The sequence below is a fragment of the Tamandua tetradactyla genome, chromosome 10, assembly GCF_023851605.1.
Source record: "Tamandua tetradactyla isolate mTamTet1 chromosome 10, mTamTet1.pri, whole genome shotgun sequence".
In the NCBI taxonomy this organism is placed as follows: Eukaryota; Metazoa; Chordata; class Mammalia; order Pilosa; family Myrmecophagidae; genus Tamandua; species Tamandua tetradactyla.
Genome location: NC_135336.1, coordinates 41,606,878 through 41,624,456, shown reverse-complemented (window position 1 = coordinate 41,624,456; position 17,579 = coordinate 41,606,878). Strand labels below are relative to the sequence as shown.

Here is a 17,579-nt window from a genome sequence, read left to right as displayed (position 1 = left end):
TATTTAAAAAATTATCAATAAAATACATTTAATTATGAATTTTATCACCTTATTTTATTTACTGGAGAAGTGGATACTTAATATTAAATATAAATGAAGCAACTCACAACCTTCACCTCTCATTCCATGTGCCAACATGAATTTAATAAACGGCATGTGAAAATTTAATTTGTAATTAGCAAGACTTCATTTACCTCCTTTTCTAATGTTCTCTGAATCATCAGATGTAATTGGGCTTAGATGTTTTATTACATATCTACATATCCAGAGTGCACTTGTGATTAGAATACCATCACATGCTCTTTCTGATTTAGACACTAGAAAGAATGTTATCATCACATGCTTTCACTGATTTAGAATATACACAGTATTTCTTTCCAACTCCCACATCTGCTACATATCTTGTGGTTCCAATAAAATTTTCCACTAGAGAATGGTTCAATGAGCTTAGCATCCCACTGTCCCCAGAAAGATGTCAAATTTCAAATTCTTTCTTGTTCTTATCCACTGCCTATTCCAATTGTGCCCATCTTCCTGGATTTGGAAATTTTCATCGTCTCTGTGAAGTACCCTAGACTTACAGAGCCTGTAACAGCCTCTCCTCCAATCTCATAAAAAAGTACTAATAAGTCAGCATCAAAAAGTTTAGTGTATAATGGGTTCTGGTGATTTCATGTATGTCAATTTTATTTTATAAAGTAGATTGTAAATTCCTTACGGGCCAGCAATCTTACTTATCCATCTTCTGTATTCTAACTTCACTAGCGCTGAATTCATAGGAGAAGTTCAATGACCATCAGATGAAGAGGTAAATATGCTTGAAGATGTACAATTAGAAACCAGGACTTAGCAGATCATACTGAATCAATCAACCAACATGCTTAGTAATTCAGTATACTTACTGTACATCAAGGATGGTTAGGTATTGTGGAGGAAAATTGTTTACCCTCAAAAACCTTACAATCTTTCTGGAGAGCCATATTAAAATTAGAACACATTTCAGGAGAGCACATAACTAAATGTACAGAAAGTAAATTGTGGTTGGAAGAGTATGAGACAGACTTCATTAAGGCAGGAGAAGTTTTATTAAAGAAATAGAACATGAAACATGGTTCTGTAGGGTAAAGATTCTGAAAAGACAGCATCGGTGAGAAGAGCCTGGAAAACTCAGAGAGGACAGAAAAAATCAACACAAGAATGAAGTGCAAGCATTAGGAATTACTGAACAATGTTTTAGTTGTGCAAAGCTCTGTAGGTTCTTAATGTTAGCACAATGGCATAGAATTAATTTAGGAGGACAGAGAAAACAATGCTGATTTTGAGTAGGAAAATTATCAGGGGAAAAGTAGAATTTAAATTAAATTAATTTAGCTGTGGAAACAAAAAAAAAAAAACCTCAAGGCAAGGCAGGCAGACTTATTTAATATAAATAGGAAAACAGGGATCAATCACAAGTCTTCGTTTTTTTCCCAGTTTGACTAGCAAAGATACATCACTTAGCTGTCTAGTATGCCTATGTGTCTGGATTTTTCAAACTATATACCTGGGTTAACTCATTTTCCTAACTTTAAAATCCACTGATACTAATTCTGAGGTTATATCAGGTGTTCAGGTAAGAGGCTCTTTCAGGTGCACATGAGGTGAAGCTGGTGCAATGGGGAAGATTAGTTGAGGATGAAAAACTTCAAAAAGAAAACCAACAGGACTCTGTGACTGAACGGATATAGGAAAACAGAAGACTGGAGGAATCAAGGACATCAAACTAGGAAGCTGGGATAAATGCACGTCCTCTGGAATTGAAAGGTAAGTTGCAAGGGACAGCTCATTATTCTACTCTATCTCTTTCTTGGACCGTAGGTAACTTCTTCTCCCTGTTGCTCCAGGTCTAGTCATACATGCTGTGGTTCTAGCAAAGAGCTGAGAAGGGTCTTGACCTGTGGTATTGAGTTCATAAATCTGCCTGGTCATTACTGATCACCTTCTACTCACTTTGTAGCTTGTGAGAACCTCAAAACTACTATTCACCATTATTTTTATACATAAGCAAATGACGTCCCAATTCAATAAAACTCACTTTATGCTAGGGAGAAGGGTGGTAGCTGGAGGAGGAGAGAGCCGGGGAGGAACATCATATTCTTCACTCCCTAGGTGACCATTGGAAAAGACCTGAAAGTAAATCAAAAGGTTAGTTTTGAAGAACGCACCTTCTGATGAACCTTAAAACACAGCAGCTCTTGAAAAATATACAGATTTGAAGAGAACATGTAATTTCAGGTTTTTTTTTGCAATTTCAGTTTATTTTAATAAGAGAAATATCATACAATTTTTTTAGAAGTCAGTAGAACTATCCATAGTGAGTATTCATCACCACTCATTTTTATATATCTAGTTATATGTAAAAATGATACAGCATGGTTTGCAAACATAATTGAGAAATAATATTAAAATTTATATAAATTAGAGATAGATGATAGACAGAGATAGTAGTCCCCAAATATGATTAAATTCTTACTGAAAAGTGGGTGTTCTCTACAAGGATTTGGTGAAGGGAAAAAACAGCACTGGTACAAATCCTACTCCAATCTCCCCCAAATAAAAGTGTTCTGAATTATAGTTCTCTAGGGTTAACAGGACCTTCTTAGAGCATTTCAGTACAGCTGAGTACTGAATATAATCAGAAATGTCTTTGTTCTTCCAAGCTTGAAGCTTCAGCACTAATGGTAAATACAGACTTGTTCAGGCTTTCGAAGAGAAGGCAATTTGAAACGCAAGTCTCACTTCGTGAACAATACAAACCCAAAGTATTAACTAGCTCAAAAGTACCTATAGAGAGCCCACATTTACTCAGAATTAGGATATTCTGACTTCCGCATTGCTCAGTTTCACTATAAGAGCCATCTGAAACTGCTCTTTGCTTATCCAACAACTTGAAATTAAAGTAACTTAAAAAAAGAAAAAATAAAAGAAGAGAATAACTTTGCAAAGACACAGCCTAAGAAAAGATTTTTAAAAACATATTTTATGACATTCAAGCAATTACTAGATTTTTATTATGGCACGCTTTCCAAAACTCTCATTCATATTTAAAAGGTAGATACCTCAGGGCAGAAAAACTATTTTACTTCATTTAAATAGACCTAGATACACAATCCAGGAACTACAAATTTCATTCCCCCCTCACAGTTTTAAAATAGTGCAAAAGAAAATGCAAAATTGAAAAGGTTGTACCTTTCTCTAGCAACGTAAAATAAGAAAAAGAACAAGTTTAAAGACCACATTTGAAATATATCAACGTTTGCATTTCAAAGCTACATGATCCAATTTTGTAGCATTAAAACTTCACTCTAAAACTAGCATCTATGCTGTAGCTCTAATTTCTCTTTTCAGTTCTCCTCTCATGAGATTTAGTATGCTGTAGTTTTACACCATGACAAAATATGTCTTTAAATGAAAATGATTTATGAGAGGCTTTGACTATGGGGAGATCAACAGTCAGGCAGACTTTTTTTTGAACTTTGCTAGAGAGAAGAAATTTTCTAATAGATTTTAATCACTGCAAAGTTCAAAGAAATTCTTTTATATGAAAAATACTTTTAAGGGACAAATACCTGTACCAAACCACAATGCCTGTAGTGATAATAAGCATTTTAAGTTCACCTTAATTGGAGTCATGGGCATGTTATTAGAATAGATACAATGTACATTTTTGCAGTCAAACATCCTTAAGGTTTTATCACAAATATATCCAAAATTCAGTGATGCTCTTTTGGGAGGAACTACTAATACACTGTAGATACTTAATAAAATTTCAGCAATAAAACTGCATTGGCTCTAATTTAACAATAAGCCAACCATAATTTTAAAATCAGAACCTTGAGATTTATTGGTACACTCCGACATTTACTGTGATATTTAAAATCCTTTCAGCTTGCACATCAGGTAAATGAGAGCATATTAATAACAGTGCTTCACAACATTTTTATGCATTATCATAAAATTTCATGACGATAAGTCCCAACTACCATTGGTAAAACACAGAGAATAAGAAATTATGTCATTTATTCCCTAAAAATGTAATAAGAAAAAATTTAAGTGACTTGTGCCTTACTTAGTGTAACAATATATTAATATGCTCTAAAATGCAAATATAATTTCTCTATTTATGAAACATATTGTTACTGAGCCAGAGTAACTAAAGGATTTCTCTGTTAGCACTATTTTTCTAGCATATTCCATCAGTACTTTACACCCAATAGTAATTAAATGGATACTGAGTGCCGATTAGCTCAGCTGACTTTATTAATGGACGGATTAACCAATGAAACAACTTTCTTTGGTTTATCTGTAAGAAATTCATTAGTTTACTGAATTGAAATACCCTCAGCGAATATGCATACTTTAACAGCTAATCTTCCTTTATACTGCCCTAAAATATGTATTGAGAGCATCTATTCCAAATATGGAATTAATTTTCCATGGTCCTTTACTAAATGATAGATTGAAATTACAAATGTAGGCAAACAGCCAAGGATTCAAATGCGCAAATATCAAAGTAATATATATACTTCTGTTTCTCTAAAGTGCTCACATATTTCTTGATAGTGGTTGGATGACAAGTTTTAATATTATGTCATTTTGAATTTCATGTCCCCTCCGCACTTCCGTGTACCTGAGATCATTTCAGCTGCGACCACCCAAAGGGGTGCAATAAACCACAACTTCTAGAGTTAGCACTCAATATTTTATGTCCTTTGGAAATCTGAAAAGCCTGTTTGCAAATGGAAGAAAACAACAGGTCCATCAATGTGTAGACTGACGGTATCAACTGAAGCAGTTCCCACTGAAACCTCCTCATCATTAACTACTCAACTAGGGAAAATATCTTTTTGCTCCTTCACTTGCCTAGTTGATGATCCCAAATCTACCACAATTCCATTTGAAATGATACCAACTTTAAACTATTCTAGATGAACAACTCTGATTCTGTCATTCCTCTGTCACAAAATTTTAAAAGCTCTTCATTGTCTACCAAATTAAAGATACCTTAGAATTCAAGACACAGCATAGCTGGTTCCATCCTACCTTCCAACATCTCACCTTCCCTGTCTTCCCTCCACAGATGCTCCATAGGCCACCCAAACATTGAATCACTTTGCATATTTCCCACCTCCATGTTATTCCTTCTTCTCAGGTCTGTAAAAACAATACCTGCAATCTTTTAATGTGATAGTCAGTGATCCGTTTGTATAACACTTTCTTTATTCCTTCTTCTATAACACATTTCACTTAGGACAAAAATCCTTCTTGAGGATCCCACTTTATATCTTCTGGATGCTTCTCTTTTGCCTTTTCTCTTAAACAATCATATATCTGTCTCATTCTTACTATTTGATGAACTGTGTTGTATTACCTATAGCCGTTTTGGACATACTAAGAACTTACGTTTATATCAAATTAGGTTGAAGAGGTAAAAACACAGGGGAAATTTCAATTTGTGCAAGAAGTAGAATCTGAGTTATTATATCATGTATTATAAAGTCTGGGTTATGCCAAGTGAATACTGATTCCACATTTCTAAGATAGCATATAATTCTAATCTTGAAATCTGAAATACTTTTTTAGAAATTAGATATTGTATAAGAACGTAGAGATAAAATTTTGAAATCCTTGATATGTAGAGTGGAAAAAAAAAACCTTTTATGATAATCTCAAGACATTAAGAAAACATTTTTTTCTATCTTGAGAAAGAAAAATGAAGTGGGAAGTCTCATACTACCTGATTTTAAAACATACTATGAAGCTACAGTGGTCAAAACAGCATGGTACTGGCATAAAGATAGATATACTGACGAATGGAATAGCGTATTCGGATATAGACCCTCTCATCTATGGAAACTTGATCTTTGATAAGGTGGTTAAGCCAACCCAACTGGACAGAGCAGCCTCTTCAAAAAATGGTGCTTGGAGAACTGGATATCCATATGCAAAAGAATGAAAGAGGATCCCTATCTCACACCCTATACAAAAATTAACTCAAAATGATCAAAGAGCTAAACATTCGGACTAAGACCATTCAACTTTTAGTAGAAAATGTAGGGAAATATGTTATAAATCTTGTGATAGGAGGTAGTCTCCTAGATCTTACACCCAAAGCACAAGCATTGAAAAAAGAAATAGGTAAGTGGGAACTCCTCAAAATGAAATACTTTTGTGTATCAAAGAACTTTGTCAAGAAAGTAAAAAGACAGCCTACGCAATGGGAGACAATATTTGGAAACCACATATCAGATAAGGTTTAGTATCCAGAATATATAGAGATTCTGCAACTCAACAACAAAAAGACAAGCAACCCAATTTAAAAAATGGGCAAAAGACATGAACAGACACTTCTCAAAAGAGGAAATACAAATGACTAAAAGGTACATGAAAAGAAGCTCAATTTCACTGGCTATTAGGGAAATGCAAATCAAAACCATAATGAGATATCATCTGACACCCACTAGAATGGCCATTACAAAAAATAAAAAAAAAAAAAGAAAGAAAAAAGAAAATGACAAATGCTGGAGAGGATGTAGAGAAAGAGGCACACTTATCCACTGTTGGTGGGAATGTAAAATGGTACAACTGCTCTGGAAGGCAGCTGGGCAGTTCCTCGGGAAGCAAAGTATAGAACTGCCATATGACCCAGCAATCCCACTATTAACTATATATCAGAGGACCTGAGGGCAAAGACACAAATGTACATTTGCACACCAATATTTACAGTAGCATTATTTACAACTGCCAAGAGATAGAAACAGCCCAAATGTCCACCAACGGATGAGAGGCTAAACAAGCTGAGGAATATACACACATGATGGAATATTATGCAGCTGTAAGACAGAATCAAGTCATGAAGCATGTAACAACATGGATGAACCCTGAGATCACTATGCTGAAATTAGCATACAAATTCAAAAAAAAAAATTTTTGCATTTGTCCAGATACGAAAGGACAAATGCTACACAGACTCACTAATATGAACTAACATTAATGAATGAATTTGGAGAACTGAAGTTAAGAACACAGGTTATCAGGAGATAGAAATACGCTAGAGATCGGGCAATTGGTGCTGAAAAAATACAGATTGTGTAGCAGGACTGACTGTAAAAATTCAGAAATGGATAGTACAATACTACCTGATAGTAGCACAATAAGTACACTGAATGAAGCTGAATGTGAGTATGACAGAGGGACAAAGGCTGGGGGCACATATGAAACCAAAAGGAAAGATTAAAGATAAAAACTGAGATGGCATAATTTAGGAATGCCTAGAGTGGACAATGATGGTAACTTAATGTACATATTAAAAACGTTTTTTGCCTGAGGGAGAACAAGTGAATGTCAACATTGCAGAGTGTTGAAAATAGATGGTATATGGGAAAAAGTACAATCAATGCAAGCTGGGGTCTGTAGTCAACAGTAAACCGTAATATGCTTCCACGGAATGTACCAAAGTCATTACGCCAAAACTAAATGTCAGCAGGCAGGAGACATGCGGAAGGGGTATGGATTCTTTGTGGAAGAAAAGGAAATGCCTTCAGATAGATTATGGCAGCAAAGACATGTCTATGCACTTAGGCTGGATTTATGATGTATGTATAAAACTGTTTAAAAATGAACAGAGAGAAACAAGTGCTAGAGAAAGTGCGGAGAAAGAGAAAAAAAATTGTTTTTAAAATAAAATCTAGCACAAGCCTTTTTCCCTATACCACACAAGCATACCTAAACACAACTACCCCAAAACTCTCTTTGCAATTTTGTCTCCAACAATATCATATTGGAAATGAAACTAGTATACACAAAATACTTCTTTTGAAATGTAGCCCTTAAGTTCCACAGATAAATTTAAGGTCATTCCTGTAAACATGTGTTTCTACATCAAAACTGCAAAAAGCTATAATTTTAGAGAGGGAAAACATTAGCAGTATTTATCTAGCAATAAATTATTTTACATAAGGTCATCTTTAGAACAATGTCGCTCTAAATAACATTACAAGTCAAAGGAAAATTTATCACATAAAAAACCAGTAATCTTACTCTTTCAAGGGGAAGGAGTAAAGCTAGCTGAACACAAAGTAGATAAATTTCAAGTTTCCAAACCTACATCGAAGTATTTTAGAACAAATGTTCTCACCTCTGAAAATTAAAACAGACCAGCATGAACAATCAAAAATTAACCCACAATAGATTTAATTAAGGAACAAATTTATAAAGTGGCTAGGATATGAGAATTTCAAAGAATGAAAATGATGCTATTGGAAAAATATAATCTGTTAGCCCAGTAAAACAAAATAGATAAAATGTAATGATTTTTGTCTTGAGGATTGTTAAAAGTAAAGTATTACTTTTAGCTAGCATTTGATTATCCTAGGTGAGAGGGGAATTTGAAAGGGAGTTAAAGTCACAGAAAATTTCTACCCTTCATTTAAACTATGAAGTAGTGGTTTATTTTTCTCCTTCAGAGCTTTCTATAATTAGCAAATGTAGTAATTAGAATTTATTCTTGCTTCCCTAACCATTTATCTACTGAAGATGCAAACAGAAAAAAGCAAATGGTTCAAAAAGATGATGAGAACTTGCACACAGGCAGAGAGCAAATAATGATTTGAATGAGTCATTACACCATCTATATGGTGGATATTTTTACTAATTCCACCAGTGGTATCTCAATTCTTAATGCTCAGGACTTCTTAACTCTAAAATGGGAAGACAGTATTAAATTTGAAGCATTACCTCTAACGAAAACAATTCAACCTAAATGATAATTGCTAACTATTCGGCAAAAACGTGTACTTGCTTACATGTGGAGAGACTGACAGGTAATGCGAAGATAACAGATCATCCTCTAAGTAGCTAAATCCACACATCCTTTGTTATCAAGATAGATTTAAAAAGAATACAGTAGGCATGGAGGGTCAGAACCCGCTGTCACATTCACTGTGTTCACTAAGTTCTTTCTCTCTCTTTTTTCTTTAAATACCAAAAAAAAAAAACACCAAAGGCAAACATTTGTAACTTTTGATCATTCCGTTCTACATATACAATCAGTAATTTACAACATCATCACATAGTTGCATATTCATTATCATGATCATTTCTTGGAACATTTGCAAAGTATGTCCTTTCTAAAATCAGAATCACTTCTCCTTTCTCTTCATCCCTTCTCCTTTTCTTACAGCATGTGATCTATCTCAGAAAATGACTACATTTCCAGAGAAAGAAAATCATATTTCATAAAAGAAAATAGCCTTAGACTCAAGGTTAATTTCAGCAAAATAGGGAAAAAAAAATAAACTGTCTCTATGTTTGTACTCCTTCTGTGTCCCAGACATCCTTTTCCTCCAACCTACTCTTCCCCTGCCTCATCCTTGCCTACTTCCTTCCTCCAGTATACCTACACACTGGCTGAATTACGGAAATAACAGCAACTGAGTTAATGAGTGCTTACTAAGCACGTATTAGGAATTATGTGAAATAAAAGGAAAAGGCAGAGAGAAGGAAAGATGATTTTGGCTTAAAAAAAAAAAAAGTCCACTATGTTTAGTGAAAATGACAACTGTTGCAACTTCTCAGATACTCCATATCTACCATGTTATTTTTCATCTTATCCCTGAATTGAGGGAGTTGGAGAACTAGACACTTGAAGGGAAACTCCATTATCCTAGATATTATTACTCAACTTATAAAGTAAGAAAAACAAATAGGGAAAGGAGTGAAATTGAAATAAATTGCTCACATCTACAAAACCAGTAAATTCTAGAGCAAGAAGTGAAATACAGATTTGATAACAGAACCTGATGAATTAAATATGAAAAATTTTACATTTGTTAAAATGCAAATAATGGGCAGTACAATGGTGGTTTAGTGGCAGAATTCTCACTTGCCATGCTAGAGACCCGGGTTCAATTCTTGGAGCCTGCCCAGGCCAAAAAAAAAAAATGCAGCTATCATTTCAGCCTTATGGTGTTTTACTTCTGCCTGAAGGAGTTGATTGGTCCCTCTTCTATGAATGAATACATTTTAAGTTTGAAAAGGGAAGGAACATTGAGATTCTGGTTATCCTGAACATCAGGAGAGTCTTGTGCAGAGAAAGTGCTTAACAGCGTATAATCAAATCATTTTTGACTGAGGATCCATAAAGAATTAAGGAGAGAGACAAATTGCAACCCAGGGTCACAGAAGCTAAGAACTATAGAAAGCAAGAGGGAACCGGTCTTCTGCCAGTTTTTACTTTAAGACCTAAGTGTTAGATCTCCCAACAAGGAAATGACAGAAGGAATTAGGCTTTTTCTATAGATCTTAAGGTTTACTGAAATGGAGCCATTTTTCAATTCAAAGAGGAGATATGGTTGTGTTTTATAACAATACATTATATTTAAGTCCTTCTTTACAGTCGACTTTAGAAATCAAACAATGAGATTGGAATTAAGGCTTAGAAGTCAAATTTTGGTTGAAATACCAATTCTAGTTGTAACATGAAACTGACCTTTAGGATATAAGTAATGGATTATTAATACATACACAATTTATGAAATTAAATCTTAAAGAATCTTAAAGAGATACATTTAAATAGAATTAAACAAGATTAAAATCAGCTCTCACTAGGAGACAGACTTCACAATCCACTAGATGTTCGCTGGGATAACTTCCCTGCGACAATGATCAGAACATGAAAATTCACACAGAAAACCTTAGAAGAAATCTCCATTACCAAAGTCAATAGTTTCATTGGATACATAGTTAATATAAGTTAAATTTCACATCAATAATCTAAGTACTTATAACCCCAATTGTTGAAACTATAACTGCCCATGCAATAATTAAGAGCCAGTGTTCTGGGACTTAGGAGGGTAGTTTTACATTAATGCTAAAACTGTTAATGTGTTTTAGTTTGCTAAAGCTGATGAAATGCAATATATCAGAAATGGAAATGGGTTGGCTCTTACAATGGAGACGTATTAACGTACAATTTTACAGTTCTGAGGCCATGAAAATGTTCAAATCAAGGCATCAACAGAAGATACTTTTTCCCCAAAGAATAGCTACTGGTGATCCTCAACTTCTCTGTCACATGGCCAGCTCCTGGTTTCAATGGCTTCCTCTCTGTTTTCTTTCCTCTCTCAGTTCCTCTAACTTTTCTCTCTAAACTTCTCTGGGTTTTTTTTCATGTGTCTTCTCTCTGTCTTTTATTCTTTTACAAAGGATTCCAGTGAGAGGATTAAGATACACCTGAATGAGGTGGGTCACATTTCAATTTAAGATCCTACTGACCAAAAGATCCTACTTACAATGAGTCCACACCCATAGGAATGGATAAGCTTTAAGAACATGCTTTTCTGGGGTACATACAGCTTCAAGCTACCACATTATATACAGCAACCTGGAAAAAAGAAGTTCCAATGAACTGGCTGAGGTAGTTATTATATTATAAATATCTCCAAAGTCTATTCAGAAAATAAATTGTAACATGCTGCTGAGATATAACTAGTCAATTTATGTTAGAATTCATTACAACTTTCCTCTTAAGACAAATATAGTCATTTATGAATGAAAAGTGATAAAGGCTAGAAGAAAAAAAGAAGAACAGCAGTCCTTTGATCAGGATCCTAGGTTGTGAAAAAATTATTTCGAGGATAACAAGCTCTCCCTTTTCAGAGAACAGTTTTAAGATGCTTTTGTATGTGTTTTCTCTACTATCTACACCCTATTTAGATGGCCTTGGAGGAAACGTTAACAGGTCTTCATGTTTATAAAAAAATGAAGCCAATGGTACCCAAGTGAGGCACTGAAAAAGGTTCATGGCAAACCCTCACTACTTCTCCCTCTTATTTTTTATTTTATTTGCTATGTGGTGGGGGTTACATTGCATTCTTTTTTCTATGTGTATATCCCATTTATTGCAGCACAGCTTGTTGAGTTTTTGTTTGTCTGCTTGTTTGTTTTTTGGGAAGTGCACAGGCCAGCTGAACTCCCCTTGCACCCCCTCTCCCTCTTGTTTTTAATGCCACACTAGACAATCTGACCTTTTTATCCTGGATATACTAGCATATCCCTGAGGTAACATATTGTTACACAACGTTTCTATTATCACTTTACCTTCACACACACATACACTTACTCACACACAGGTTGAGTAACTATCATATAGCACACGTCTTCCTTGTTTACAGAATATAGGATGAAATCCACAAAACTCTGAGCAAAAACATTAAAGGTATTCCTTAGTTTATTGTGTCACAGATAATGAATTTCTTACAAACTGAAGGTCTGTGGCAACCGACTAGGTCTACTGGCACCATATTTTCCAACAGCATGTGCTCACTTCTGATTCTGGGTCACATTCTGGTAATTCCCACAAGACTGTAAACTGCTTCATTGTGATTACATACATGACACTGGTCAGATGTTCCTAACGTAGCTGTTCTGAGGTACCATGAATCACACCCAAAGATGGCGAACTTCACTGATAAATGTCGTGTGTGTTCTGACTGTTTCACCGACAGGTTGTTCCCATCTCCCTCTCCTCAATCCTCCTATTCCCTGAGACACAACAATATTGAAATTATGCTAAGCATTTCTTCAATGGCCTCAAAGCATTCAAGTGAAAGGAAGAGATGCACCTCTCTCATTTTTAATCAAAACCTAGAATGATTAAGCTTAGTGAGGAAGGTATTTGTCAAAAGCTAAGACAGGTCTAAAGCTAGGCCTCTTGTGCCAGAGAGTTAGTCAAGTTGTAAAAGCAAAGGAAAAGCTCTTGAAGGAAATTAAAAGTGCTACTTCAGTGAACAAATGACATGCAAGTGAAAAACTCTTATTGCTTATTTGGAAAAAGTTTTAATTGCCTGGATAGATGAACAATTCGATCACAACATTCCCTTAAGCCAAAACCTAATCCAGAGTAAGACTCCAACCTTCTCCAATTCTTTGAAGCTACATGAAGAGACATGAAGAAGCTGCAGAAGAAAAGTTTGAAGCTAGCAAGGTTGGCTCATGAAGTATAGGGAAAGAGGCCATCTCCATACCATAAAAGTACAAAGGGAAGCAGCAAGAACTAATATAGAAGCTGCAGAAAAGTTATCCAGAAGATCTAGCTAAGATAATTGATGGAAGTGGTTACACTAAAGAACAGATTTTCAACATAGATAAAACAGCCTTATTTTGGAAGATGTCATTCAGGACTTTCATAGCTAAAGAGATGTCAATGCCTGGATTCAAAGCTTCAAAAGACAGGCTGACCTCCTATAGGCATGCCTAAGAGTTACTTCTGGAGGACCTCTTTTATTGCTCAGATGTAGTCTCACTCTCTCTAAGCCCAACTCTGCATGTGAAATCATTGCCCTCCCTCCTATGTGGGACATGACATCCAGAGGTGAAAGTCTTCCTGGTAGCATGGGAGATGACTTCCAGGTATGAGCCCAGCTCTGGCACTGTGGGACCAGCAATTCCATCCTGGCCAAAAGTGGGGAAAGAAGTATAACTAATGAAGTATCAGTGGCAGAGAGAATTCAAATAGAGTCAAGAGGCTACTCTGGAGGTTGCTCTTGCACAAGCTTCGGTTAGACATTGCTACCTGTCACAACCTGCCAAACCCAATCAGGACCGTTCCAACCAATCCTAAAGAATACCTGGGGCAATATATTCAGATTCTACAAAGGTTCCGTGCAATAGATTAACTTTCCAGAAACCTACAACTTCAAGAAAGGTCCCTGGACCAGATGAGTCCTGAAACTGAGGGCGCAGCCTCTCCAGAACATCAGTTGGTTCCATCTTCCTACCCCATATTATTGACAGCCCCTTCCAACATGAAAAAACTAGAATGGCCATATCCCAAATACCCATAAAGAAAGGGACAGATAGATCAAAGTTGATGGTGGAGTTATACAGAGAAGATAGGATTTAACAAATGAATATGATTGCTGAATCATTAAATTAATATCTCTTTTAGTCTCCAGTATCTTAGAGTAGCTAGAAGTAAAAACCTAAAATTGTGGAATTATAATTCATGCCAAGCTCTGAAATCTATTCTGCAATTAATTGTGGTACTGTGCTTGGAAATGTATTGCCTTTTTGTATACACGTTATTTTTCACAAACACACACACACACACACACACACACAAATAGTCGATTGTAATAAAAAAATATTTATTCCCTCTAGCCTCCTGTATTCTGGAGCAGCTATAAGGAAAAATCTGAGATGAACGTATGATAGCCCATAACAAACTCTGTGATCTGCTCTTTAACTACTTGTTTAAGAGTGCTTTGATAACTATTGTTTCTTTTTCTTTCTTTACTTTGTATATATGTTACATTATACAATAAAAAAATTAAAAAAGAAAAAAGGCTGTCTCTTGTTACAGGCTAATGCAGCTGGCATTTTTATGTTGACGCTACTGCTCTCTTATTCTGAAAATACTAAGGCTTTTAAGAATTATGCTAAATCTATTCTGCTTGTGCTCTATAAATAGAACAAAGCCTGGGTGATAGCACATCTGTTTACAACATTGTTTACTGAATATTTTAAGCCCACGTTGACACCTACCACTCAGAAAAAGATTCATTCCCAAATTTACTGCTACTGACAATACACCTGGTCAACCAAAAGATATGACGGAGATGTACAATGAGACCAATGCTGTTGCCATGCCTGCTACGACAACATCTATTTGGCCCGTGGATCAAGGAATCATTTGGACTTTCAGGTCTTATTTAAGATTAACCATTCTAGACATCATTAAGAACACTTATCATTCATGGGAAGAGGTCAAAATATCAACATTAACAGAAGTTTCGAAGAAGTTGATTCCAATTGTCATGGATGACTTTGAAGTTTTCAAGATTCCAGTGAAGGAAGTAACTGGAGATGTGATGGAATTAGGAAGAGAATTAGAATTAGCAGTGGATGTTGAAAATGTGACTGAACTGTTGCAATCGCATACAAAACTTAAATGATGAGAAGTTGTTTCTTAAGGACGAGCAAAGAAAGTAGATGGGATCTAGTCCTTGTGAAGACGTTGTGAACATTGCTGAAATGACAAAAAAGGATTTAGAATACTACACAAACTTAGCTGACAAAGCAGTGGCTGGGTTTCAGATCACTGACTCCGATTGTGAAAGAAGTCTTACTGTGGGTAAAACAGTATCAAACAGCATCACGTTACAGAGAAATCTTTCATGCAAGTCAGCTGATGTAGCAAACTTCACTGTTGTCATACTTTAAGAAACTGCCACAGCCACTCAACCTTTAACAACCACCACTGTGGTTAGTCAGCAGCCACCAACATCAAGCAAGACCCTACCTCAGCAAAAAGATTACAACTCACTGAAGACTCAGATTAAGGTTAGCATTGCTTAGCAATAAAGTAATTTTTAATTAATGAATGCACACTGTTTTGTAGGCAATGATACTTAATAGACTAGAGAATAGGGTAAACATATACACTAAATTATATGTACCAAGAAACAAAAATTTCATGTGGCTTGCTTTATTGGGATATTCACTTCATTGTGGTGTTCTGAACAGAGCCTACAATATCGCCAAAGTATGCCTGTACTTTCCTAATAACAAAGAGGATGGAATCATTTCTAATACTATAGTCTTCAAAAGAGGCAAAAGCTTCTTCAGCAGGGGGAATATGGCAATGATCTGATCTCAGAGTCAAAAATATCATGGGATCACATATAAGGAATTATTATGATTAGTTTTAAACTCAATTATTATTTCTACTACGGACTCTTTAATTCCATGAATGCTTAAATTATTTCCCAATATATAAGGGAGAGTGGTCATATTCCTCAAATTAGAACTCATCAAGCTTGAAAGTCCTTTACCTTACTAACTACTTTATGATAGATTCTAATTATAAAACATTTTTTTCCAACAGCACAGAACTATGGGAATTAAAAAAAAAACATACAGTGTTGATTCTCCCATCAACAAGTTGTTAATGGGAAGAGATTTTGGCTGATGAAATAAGGAAAGAAATAAATCTCTGGCAAATTGTCTCGTGGCTTCACATTTAAATTAAATAATTAATTAGAACCTTCTTCCTGGCAACTTTCAAGTTTGAGTTTTAATGAGCTTACGATTATTTATAACTTGAAGATAATGAAAGACCTGCAGTGAAGTGCCACAAAAGGCAAAAAAGCACTGTCCATCCTTTTATGTACTTCATACTGCAAGAGTTTATGAGCAGATTCTTTAGCTTCTGCTTTGCATATTTCTTACCTTGGCTCCTTCTAAAGGCAAATCATGGCGTCTGTGTTTTCGCATAAGCACTGGGTCAGAGCCCATTCTACTGTGCCTTCCATTTACATTTGAACTTGCTGTAATTCCAGGCTTTGGGGAGCCATCCCCCAGTAGTCGACATCCCATCAACTGATTAGCCCCAAACATGTCCCGAGGGCACCAGGCTTCAAGAGGCATCGGCTGGTCTCTGGAAGGCACACTTTCCACATGATGGAAGTGTCTACTCAGTCTGTTGTCCGGTGGGATCGGCGGAGGTCTTTCGGGCGGAGGTGGAGGAGGATCTCTTAAGGGAGGAGGTGGGGCTGGAAGTGGTTTGTCTTGTTTCCTCACCATGCCAGGAGAAGACTACAGAGACACAAGGGAGCAAAAGTAAAGGTTGCACCACGCACTGAATGAAATGACTTTTGAGCTGGTACTTAGTTTCTGTTCTTCAAGGCATAATGTAGCCTAACTAGGGTTCTAGGCTATCTTGTAATAAATTTTTATTATCATGTAATAAAATTTTTTTAAATTAATGAAAAGTTGTATAAATATATTTCATTAATATTTTTTGTAGAAATGAGGACTTAATTCAAATACTACGATTATAAAACCCACACAGAAAAAAGTATCAAAATATAAAAATTATGTAATGATTTCAAATGATTAATGTTAAAATACATACCATGATGAATAGCACGATACTATCTGATGGTAGCACAATAATATAAGTACACTGAATGAAGCTGAATGTGAGTATAATTGAGAGAGAAAGGCTGGGGGAATATATGACACCAGAAGGAAAGAGAGAAGATAAAGACTGAGACAGTATAACTTAGGAATGCCTAGAGTGGACAATGACGGTGATACAGTATATAAATACAGGACTATTTCTGCATGAAGTAGAACAAATGATTGGCAACACTGCAAAGTATTGAAAATGGGGTGGCATACAGGAAAAAAATACAATCAATGCAACCTAGGTTCTACAGTTAACAGTAACATTGTAATATACTTCCACTGAATGTAATAAAGGAATTAAGCCAAAACTAAATAACAACAAGTAGGGGATATGGGAGACAGGTATGGGATTCTTTGCAGAAGAAAAGGAAATGTCTTCATACAAATTGTGGTGGTAAAGGCATGGCTATGTGATGATACCAGGAACCACTGACTTTTTACTTAGGTTGGACTGTACGATGTGTCTTTAAAAATGAACAAGAAGAAAAAAAAAGGAACAGAAAGAAACAAGTGCTAGAGAACATGTAGAGAGAGTGATGCACCTATTTACTCTTGGTAGGGAAGCTGAG

At 35.5% G+C, this 17,579-nt stretch overlaps 1 protein-coding gene across 6 annotated transcripts in view; it reads right to left on the bottom strand.

The window, feature by feature from the left end:
• Nucleotides 1–17,579, bottom strand: part of CBLB (Cbl proto-oncogene B) — a 200,278-nt gene that overhangs the window by 34,949 nt on the left and 147,750 nt on the right. For all 6 annotated transcript variants that reach the window (XM_077118496.1, XM_077118499.1, XM_077118501.1 and 3 more), the window contains 2 exons: nucleotides 16,270–16,635; nucleotides 2,075–2,166 (listed from right to left, as the gene is read on the bottom strand). In XM_077118496.1, the coding sequence (XP_076974611.1) occupies nucleotides 2,075–2,166; nucleotides 16,270–16,635 (458 nt within the window). The remainder of the gene's footprint in view (nucleotides 1–2,074; nucleotides 2,167–16,269; nucleotides 16,636–17,579) is intronic.